Here is a 10412-nt window from a genome sequence, read left to right as displayed (position 1 = left end):
TCGAAACACATCTAAGAAACTCATGTTTGTCATTCCATTTTTCAGGAAAAGGCATATACTCAGCCGGAATGATATCCGCGGTCCTAACCCGGACAAAACGCTTGAGCCACCCTCAATCTCTGTCCTCGTCGACATAGGAAAGGATTGGGTTTCGGCCTCCTTTGGAGACCTTTATCACACCCCGCGAAAGATCCTCGGACAATACAATCGAATAAAATGCGCCAACATAAATTCTTTATTGACATTATTCGCCAAAAGACGAAGGCAGGCCACAATCCTTCAGATATTCGAGCCAATTTGGGCGAGGCACACATTATACGTCCGACACATTTCGAAAATGACTGGATCAATCGGGTGGTCGAGCTTGAGAGTAAACGGATACGTATAAACGTATAGAAATCCTTCGTTATAATCGGGAGCAAAAACTTGTACCGAATGTTTGTCCCATCCATATTCGACCCGAACTCGAGGAAGGCAATCTTCTTTGATTGATGAGGGGTAACGTCTCACGTCGAAACCCTAGTCCGATGTCTGCACTGCTTTTTCAACAGCAAATTCGTGGTTATAATTAGGCTTCGACGATATTATGTCTTTAGCCGTCGGTTGAAGAGGTACTTTACCCCGAGTTTAGAAGCAGGTTTGGCATTCAAGGAAGAAACCGAGGGTATGTTTTGGGAAGAAGAGTCGGTGTTCGTTGACATTTTGATCAAGTATGAATTTATGAAAAGTAAATATGAAGATATGAAGGCTTGGAATGAAGATTTAAAGGCTGGGATGAAGATATGAAGGCCTGGGATTGAAGATATGAAGGTTTGGTTTAAAAGGGATGAAGATTTGAAGACTTGATGGTTGAAGATAAGGAGATTTCAAGATCACGAAGCAGATAAAGCAAAGAAGCGGAGTTAAGAAAAGATGAAAGTGAAAGGTGAAAAGTGAAAAAATGCAATTGTAACTCCCTTATATAGACGGATCACCGTGACGGTTACCGAAGCCGGCCAATCGAGAAAGGACACGTGTTCGAATTTTAATGAGATGTGATTTGAAGCAACGTGACCTTGAGGCTGTTACCGAAGTTAGCCATTTGGAATGAGACACGTGGCCGAAATTAGAAGGACGTGACGTGAAGAGATGTTACGATTCCCACTTATTTTCGAGGCAAGAATAAACTTATTAAGGAAGTCACTGGAAGAGTCTTTTCCACTTCCCGTCACTTCGGTGAAACTCTGATCCAGAAAGTGTAGGGACTATCTGTATATGGTAAAAATTGGGTCAACTTGTGTCCGATGGGACCGGAGTAAAAGACAGGTCCGAATGGGCACGAACGCGTTCAACTTTGCTTCAACATCGAAAGTATTTTATCGGACACGGTAGACCCGAGCCTAATGAGCATATCCGATGTAGGTCCAGATAATCAGTTATGGAGCGGCCACGCGTCACTGAACCGTTCCGCCATCTGCGCTGACAACGGTACGGGTGTCAGACCATACGGATCGGCCTTGTCCATTTTAGGGTTCTTTTTAGAAAGGTTTTTTTACATTATACTAAGGCCCATTTATGATTACCTATAAATAGAGGGCTACCCCTTCCTTTTTTAGTTTGACTTTTCATCATTCAACAACATTGTAATCAGAAAAGTGCTATAAAGATTTCCTCAAGCATTTTGGTCCAGATATAAGAAGTATCTCCAAGCCGAACCAATCCGCTACATTGGCTAACTCGTCCTTTCCAGTTTTCCTCATTACTGTTCAATAATATTTGCTATCACTTACTCTCTCCGTCCAAAAAAGATTGTCCTCTTTTGACTTGGCACAAAGTTTAAGAAATAAAGGAAGACTTTTGAAATGTATGGTCCAAAACAAGCCTTAGATATTTGTGTGGTCAAATCATCTCATAAAGTAAAATTGTTTAAATATAGAAAAGGGACAATCTTTTTGGGATTTACTAAAAGGGAAAGGAGGACAATCTTTTTGGGACGAGAGGGAGTACTAGTTTACATTATATATATATATATATATATATATATATATATATATATATATATATATATATATATATATATATATATAAAGCACGACAATGGCCCGCTGACGTGGCGCTCTAAAAATGCAAAAGATTGCCATTTATTTTTTTTTGCCAATTTTTTGCCTTTCCTGCTCTTTAAAATTAAGAAAAAAGAGGGCCTTCATTTAAAGTGAATTTCAACATTCGCTTCTTTTTCTTACGGGCACAAAAAACCGCCGCTGCATTTAACCATCTTAACTAGGGATCCTCTCTTCCTCCTTTTTCCTTCTCACGCTTATCGCCTCTGCAAAGTGATACGGCAAGGGATCTTCTTCAACAGAATACATCCAATAGTTGTCAGAGTCCGGAACCAAAATGCCCAAAAAAAAAAAAACATTTTGAACCAAAATACCCGAACAAAAAAAAATGTTTCCAAACTACCTTTAGCGCAGTAAATAGTGTCCCTCTTTTTTTTTTTTTTTTTTGGCCCTTTTGGTTAACCCTTCTTCCATTACACTTTTTAACGTACTTTGACCATAGATTAATCATGCTTCGGGACCCCGAAACTTCAATATTTTATATAGAACCCTACTTATTTTTGTGCGATTAATAAGGTAGGATCAATGCATCAAGGATACACAAAAGTTCGGATGGCCGTTTTAGTGGTTGAAAAGTGCTCGAACGCCATTTTCGTTTGAAGGCTCGGTGACATTAGCTTGAAGTTCTTTACGAATACTAAAACTTGTTCATTAATAATTAATCAAAAGTTAGTCAAAATGGCAGCATTCATACAAAACAAAAAAAAAACTTAATTAAATTGCATCATTCATAACCTTGAGTAGATGAAAATACTTAAACTTGTTCATTAATAAGAAACCCAAACTATTTAAAATACAATCATCAAAGTAAGAAAAAAACTTAAAATTATTCATCAATTAATGCCCTTGAGTTGATCTTCCGCCACCACCGCGAGATGTGCCACCACCACTAAAGGTACTTCCACCACGAAAATTTCTTCCACCACGAGAGATACTTCCACCGCGAGATGTAGTTTGACCACCATGCCGTAAGGGACACTTGCGCTTATCATGACCAACATAATTGCAAAATGAGCATTTTCGAGTGTATCTTCCCGGTGGAACATCCATTTCATTATGAATACGCGAGTATGCATTCTTTTCCGAATTTACGGATAAATGCTTTATTTGCAACCATTGAAAATGGATCCGGTGGCCAATAACTCTCACTACCAAGTGGGTAGAACCTTCCAGCATACGTTCTTGCATAATTTTCAATTGTATATTCCTCATCCATGTATGGGGAGGCGTTCTTTCCCATTGTGATAAAACACTTGAAGGCATGAGAACATGGCATGTGATATGATTGCCATTTGCCGCATGTGCATGTTCTTGGAATCTCACAAATTGTGTGGAAGTTACCTCCTTTACCTTGGTGAACACTTGTTGTGAGTTCAAATATGCTCTCTGCAGGGTTGTACTCCATCCGGTCATGTTTCTGAGCCTTATATTTGTGGTACTCGAACAGTTTTGACGGTTTTGGCATCCATCTTAGACCTGCTGTTGCATGTGCTTTGACCTCTTTTGATCTACTAACGAACCGCTCCACAACCTGCTTAAATGTCATTCTCACCATTGCGGTGACGGGTAGTCCCCGTGCAGATTTCAATAAGCCATTGAATGACTCAGAGCTATTTGTTGTCAGCATACCCCATCGCCTACCTTCATCCTGGTGTAATGTCCATTTGTCTTTATCAATTACATTCAACCAGTGGAAGGCTTCCTCATTCGCCCGCCTAATAATGTCCATCTCGTTAAAGTTAAACTTCTTCCCCGATGCTCTGTTGCAGCCGCCCACATCCAATTGCAAAGTGCTGGGATCCGATATGCCTTTTGGAAGTTTGCCTTCAAATGCCTTAAACAATAACGATGGTAGGCAAAGGGTGGCTGTCACCCCTGCAAATTGAACATATTGTGCAATATGCCAGCATGGCTGTCTGATATCACACATATTCCCATGCGATCCTTAATAACGTGTTGCCTTAAGTAGTCCAAAAACATACCCCACGTACTAATGCTCTCATTAGGCGCAATTGCAAAAGCTAGAGGGAATATAGCTCCATTTGCATCCATTCCAACCGTTATTAGCAGCTTTATGTCATACTTCCCGTACACATGTGTTCCATCTATTGATATTACAAAGCCGACAATAAGCAAAACCATCAATGCATGGTTTGAAGGCCCAAAACACAAAATCAAAAATATTACCGGGCACACCAGGCCTCGATTTGAGCTTCCATTCAACAACAGTACCATGATTGAAGTGTTGTTGAGCCGCCATGTATCTTGGCAACGTCTTGAAAGAGCCCTCCCAATTGCCGAAGACTATCTCATGTGCACACCTTCGCCCAAGATATGCCTTCCTCCTAGTAACAGTTTTGCTATATACTTTCAAGACAACTCTAATACAATCTTTAATAGGGGAACTCGAAAAAGTTAAAATATCGATATAACAACGAGGAACATTATATTAACACCAAAAATAAAAAATAAAAAACTTAGGCGAAGGGGATACCTTGGGTTTTCTCTAATGTCGCCAACTAATACACGCGCAATCAAATTAGTATCTAGATTGCAATGATCATCTGGGAGGTCACCCATATCACAAGTGTGCTTTGTGTAGAACTTTGAAATAGTCCACATCTTTTCAGCAGTTTCCTTACCACGGAGCATCCATTCGCAGCCTTGATATTTTCGCTTGCAGACCAATCGCCAAAGTTTTCATGTGGAATCGTCAACTTTAAACTCCGTCATCCCCTGGATGCAATAAATCTTAACGACTTTGCAATGATTTTTTCGATTTGAAAATCATCCCCAAGTTTCAATATGAGCCTTTTGTTTTACCAGATCCATTGGCTCTTTCCACAAACTTCGCCGAATATAATCATTATCCCTAGTAAAGACAAAGGCATCTGGGCGATCTTGAAGATGATCAAGATAGGGGATCTCATCGAAATGCCACTGAATCCGGGTCTACTCTTGCTGTTGAAATTGGCTTTGCGGCTGAACCGGAGTCGACTCTTGCTGTTCAAATGGTTGTTGTGAATTCAGTTCCTCCTCGTGTGCCGGACTGTTCATCATGTCTTGCAACAATTCTACTTGATGTTGAGGATTAGTTCCAACCTCAATCTCATCGTCACTTTGCTCATCGTCACTTTCCTCCGCATTAGGTATTTCCTCACTATCGCTGGATGATGTCACTATATAATTCGGATAATCCGGACCATCCATAGTAGGCCTTTGCCTATAATTTGATGCAACCACCACATTCTCCCTACATAAGAAATTAGGGTGTTTTAACTACTACACATCAAATAACAGTATTGATGTTAAAAAAAATAGACGTACCGATAGTAATCAACTGCACCGAAACTTGAGGAAGGACCATCGCTTTGAGTTGTTGGATAGGATGAGGATGAGGATGTTCCAACCTAATTCATCCATCCCGATTGAGGAGACCGTCCGATATGATCCATATCAGGTGTATAACCCCTAAATAATATAATCGACATCATTAGTAGCATTCAAGTGCCACTACACATCATCATCATCATCATCATCATCATCATCATAATAATAATAATAATAATAATAATAATAATAATAATAATAATAATAATAATAATATTGTAAAAAATGAATATTTACCACTTTTACGTCAAATTGCTGACTTAAACTATCCGAGAGGCATTTGGCTAGTCAAAATGCTTTCATAGGTACTCATGTCAGGGTAATTGTGTTGATAAGTAGATTCCGCTTGAGTGACTTCGGCCTGAATTATAGACGGGGCTTCCTGACGAGGTCTATTTCATGCTTCCCGAGGAGCCCTAGCCATGAATTCAAGTTCATTAATGGGGACCTTCTCTATATACATTTCAAGGACGTTTAAAGTTATACATTGCCTATAATCATAAGGCGCCTTCAAATAATCAGTCAAAGAATCATCGTCTTGAATGTACCACTGTCCATAACTAGTTACACCTTGCGGCGTAAATGACGTTGGATATTTTTCAATTATATTTAGATCAAAATCACTTCTACTAACTTGTAGTCTATTATACAAGGCTTGGAGTAGTTTTGAGAATTTTAAGTCAAGTGGAAACTTAACATGGTATTTTGGGGAAGAATCATAGCGCAAATTATTTTCCTCGAATATAATTTGTCCGTCCCATAATAAAGAAACTCTAATTCTTGGAACATCTGCCATATTTTGAATAATTTAGGAGGAATACAAAATGCAAAAACTAGATGAAACTTCAAATTTTTTGCTTTTTTTCCCTTATACGAACTCGGTATTAATAGGATTTGAAGTTTGAATATAGAACCAACGCATGCATGCAATTACAGTGTCTTGCAGTGTTACGTCAAATTAAATTAAGTGCGGAGTGTTGCATAATGCATGAAATAACTGCGTTATGGCAGGTCCCGTGTAGAATAGCGCGATAAATAATTGCGTTATTCGTCATAATAAAGATAAAATACGCGTTATGTGACGAAGATAACGCAAGTAATTTAATGTGTTATACTAGTATAACGCGATTATTTTCGCGCTATACCGCGGCATATTAGATATTGTCAACTCAATCAAAACGAGAAAAACATCACGATTCGAATCAAACTTTATATAACGTAATTTAATGAATAGTTGTTACCAACCACATAACATTCCACACAAAATTGAGTTACTATGTCATTTTTTGACCAATTTAGAGATATTAGTCGTGTTATATCGTTTACTCCAGCAAACATATTTGAAGCAATGGGTAGGACCTGGGAACTAGATGATGATGATTTTCATTACTCAAATAACCCTAAGATAGATTCAATCGAGAATACAATAATAAAATGAGAGGAGTGGGATTGGCGTGTTAGGGAGGCCGCAAAGACGGAGCACAAGTTAGCGTCAGTAGGGCTTAAACGCCCAAAAAAAGGTGCTATGTCAATGCCTCGCGGAACTCCACAAGAGTTTAATTTGGCTCTTAATCGTTTTCGCAAAGAGAACAATCGGATGCAAACACGTTACCATAGGGTAGAATATGGTATACATGGTAGCACAAGATTTAGATCCAAGTGGGATTCGGACTGTGAAATGTCCGATGAAGATTAATATTTTTCTTACAATAAGGTAAGTAGGTAGGGTCATAAAGACCCCCCCCCCCCCCCCCCCGAGGGTACTTGGGGGTTTGCAACTATATAAATAGCCCTTTCTTTTGTTATTAGACTACACCATATTCAATGTCGAGTAGTAGAAACTCAGCTTGGTTTTACTCCTTCCAAAAGAACCAAATAGCAGTGATGATGAGCCGTTTCTTCACCACAAAATAGATTGAATAGCGTATGCCTATTTTTCATATGTAGGTAGTGTCGATGACTATTCAGGTTACTTGTTCTCAATTGTCTATTAAACTTCCTTTCATCTAGAATATATAGATGTATCTGGTATCAAAATTTATTATCTGACTGATTGAAATTTTTGAATTGATCATGTCGTGTGCAATGTCCACCAAGAAAAGGTTTATTGAAGTCGAATAGATTTAATAAAGGGTTAGAATACTCTTTACCGACAGGTTATCGATTCCATTTGTCAGGAATACTCCATCGTTTTTTCTTTTATACTTTCAAGTATATTTTTATGGTCCTTGATTTGTTATCATGCAGGACGAAGGAGGTTACTTAAGAACTTGACTTGAGCAACATCCATTCCGTTACCAAGAGAAACCATGTACCCCTACATACCCATTTGATTTTCATTCTTCTTTTTAATGTAAAGCTACGTACCCCTCTCCAGGTAAGTTCTTAAATTTACCCTTCACTTTTCCCTCTTTTTTTGTTGATTTACAAACTACCTTGTAATATTTTTCAATCAATGTCTGCTGGAAAAAATTCAAATGTCTTCCCTATGACGGTATGACCCTTTATAAATTCTTTTCATTTGTTGGCATGTGTAGCAAATGATCTAGAGTTTGCAATAACCAACACTTGGCGCTTTTAAAAACTCTTGTAGTCTATTTCATAATAATTCTGTAGCTTCCTATACTTGTAGATTTCCCCATTTGGTGTCCAATATGGTTTTGGCAGCCTAAATGTTACACAAAATTGCAATGGTGGTGAAGTCTAAGAAATGTACTACCATTTTCTGGAGTCCTATCGGAATATGAACTTGATTATTTTATTGGAGTTGATAAAATTAGGAGTGTTCATAAATAAATTTGGTCGATATACCACGGTTAAATTGTTGACGTTACTATTACTGACTTATAAAGCTTTTTGTTGCAGGTGTTGCAGCAAATCAGTACTAATTCAACCGGGAATATGGAAATAGAAAATTCAGAAGGGGCCTTGATATTCTTGTGTGTATACGTGTCGAGTAGATGCTTGTGTTGTTAGCATAACACTCATAGTTGTTCTTATTACATTTTTTAATTTATTTTTCTTTTCAGGTAAAAGATTGATTGTTGTAATTACTTTAAGGTTGTGGGTGACTTAAGAAACATGACCTATTTGTATATCAGAATCAATCATGTAGAGGTTCCAAAGCAAGAAGAATCTGTGTCGACCTACGACTTCAAAGCTCGGCCCCCTTAAGAAAAAGGTACGTTAGGAAAAACTGGGGAAGATTTTATAAAAGGAGTTCTGGGAACTGAACAACTATTTGGAGTTTTCCGAAACACAAAGAGGGAAACAACTGTGCCAATGGTAATCTGGACATGTATAGACTTTTATGCCGTTAATTGTTATCGTTGAAATTCCAATAATGACAATGAATTGTTTTGCCTCTGCTACATGAGTTCAATTTTCATATTGTAAAGAGATTTCATCATAATGCGCTAATTGATCTGCTTAATAAGGTTGATATTGTTACATCTTTATGTTGATTGTTTCTATGGGGTACATTGTTTGTTGTTTCTTCTTGGACACAAATTGCAGGTATTACTATAAGATTGTCTATTTTTGAGTTGTAGCTCGTCAAATAGTTATTATTAATTTTCTTGATCTTTTTATCCGTTACCTCTTACATCTGAGCCCCAACTAGCTGTCGGCAAAGTGCAGTTGAAAGCACAAGACCATCCTGCCTTCCTTCCAAGGTTCCTCCCCCACCCCACCCCCCCCCCCCACCCCCCCGATCTTATTTAGTTAAACATAGTCTTGATTTTTGATTTTGTACGTCTTTTTGGTACAAGGGCTCTAAAGAAAATAGATGGGCTTATTTCCATCTAACCCGTGAGGAAAGCAATGTTTATTTCATGGTTGCTATCTTCTTCCATCTCCATTCATTTTTCTAATAGGCTTTTCAAGCAGTAATATTTTCAGCATTCTAATTAGGATCCTCTCTTTTTTCCTGGATAATCGATAAATGTCTGAAGCTAAGTGATGCATGGTTCCAAATTTTCTGGATAATGGATTTGACCCTTTATCCTTCTCCACATAAATATCATGCTTTTGTTTACCAAGGTTCGAACATGTTATATGCGTCTAACCCACACACATCCCACGGTGTGTTCTTACCACCTGACCAAAGCCATGGGGGAGTTTTACTTTTTCTTCTTATATGACCCAACATATCCCATTAACCTATATTTGAATTCTTGTAGGAGTCTGGACATTTTTGGGAGAAAACGCAGCACATTTCTTGATGGCAATGAAGACTTTTTTGCTTGATTCAAAAGACAGACTCTGGCGATGTAGCAATGCCAGTACATAATAGTTGTCTGAAATTATCAAGTGTATTCGAATATATAGCAGCTTTATAACTTACATCTTAGAATCAATTTCTTCACATGTAAACTTCCAGACACAAACAATGTTAATAACCATGTCATCATGTGAATAAAAATGAGGAAGTGTTGTTTAGTGGGAGTTGTTCAGCTTTATTCATCAGTTTTCTTTCATTTCACTTAAATGTGTTATTTCCAAAAGGGGAAAGTATTGATCAAGCTTTTGAATGTTACATGCTAGAGCAATTTGTATGAGCTCTCAAAGACAGATAACATTTATACTTGATGAAATTGTTCGATAATTGGCTAATGGCATTACTACGATAAGGTTACTCTAGATTGCCCCTGATTTTTAAGACAAGAAAATTCTTAAGAGATTATTATTATTACTAGTATCATCATCATCATCATGTATCAGGCGTTGAAGATGTGACTGCATTTGAAGTTGGTCATCCCCATCCCCAGTAGCAGCAATGAATTTGTTTTAGGAACTATCCTTCGTACTTGCCTTTTTTATCTTTTCTTTTTTATTATTGAGGTACATTTCTTTTCTTTTTTATTATTGAGGTACATTTCTTGGCCCTTTTTCGGTTTGGAATGGGAAGCTATAGATGGTCTT

The 10412-nt window shown here is 37.9% G+C and overlaps 1 protein-coding gene across 1 annotated transcript in view; it reads left to right on the top strand.

Moving 5' to 3' along the window:
- The window catches only part of LOC132066372 (receptor-like protein EIX2), a 14921-nt gene extending 9727 nt beyond the window's left edge, over positions 1-5194 (top strand). The window contains exons 7-8 of the mRNA XM_059459695.1: positions 3547-3917; positions 5007-5194. Coding sequence (XP_059315678.1) covers positions 3547-3917; positions 5007-5194 — 559 coding nt within the window. The remainder of the gene's footprint in view (positions 1-3546; positions 3918-5006) is intronic.
- Positions 5195-10412: the final 5218 nt, after the last annotated feature.

This window comes from Lycium ferocissimum, chromosome 8 (assembly GCF_029784015.1).
Source record: "Lycium ferocissimum isolate CSIRO_LF1 chromosome 8, AGI_CSIRO_Lferr_CH_V1, whole genome shotgun sequence".
NCBI lineage: Eukaryota > Viridiplantae > Streptophyta > Magnoliopsida > Solanales > Solanaceae > Lycium > Lycium ferocissimum.
Note: the sequence above shows the minus strand (reverse complement) of the source record. Positions and strands in the feature narration are given on the sequence as shown.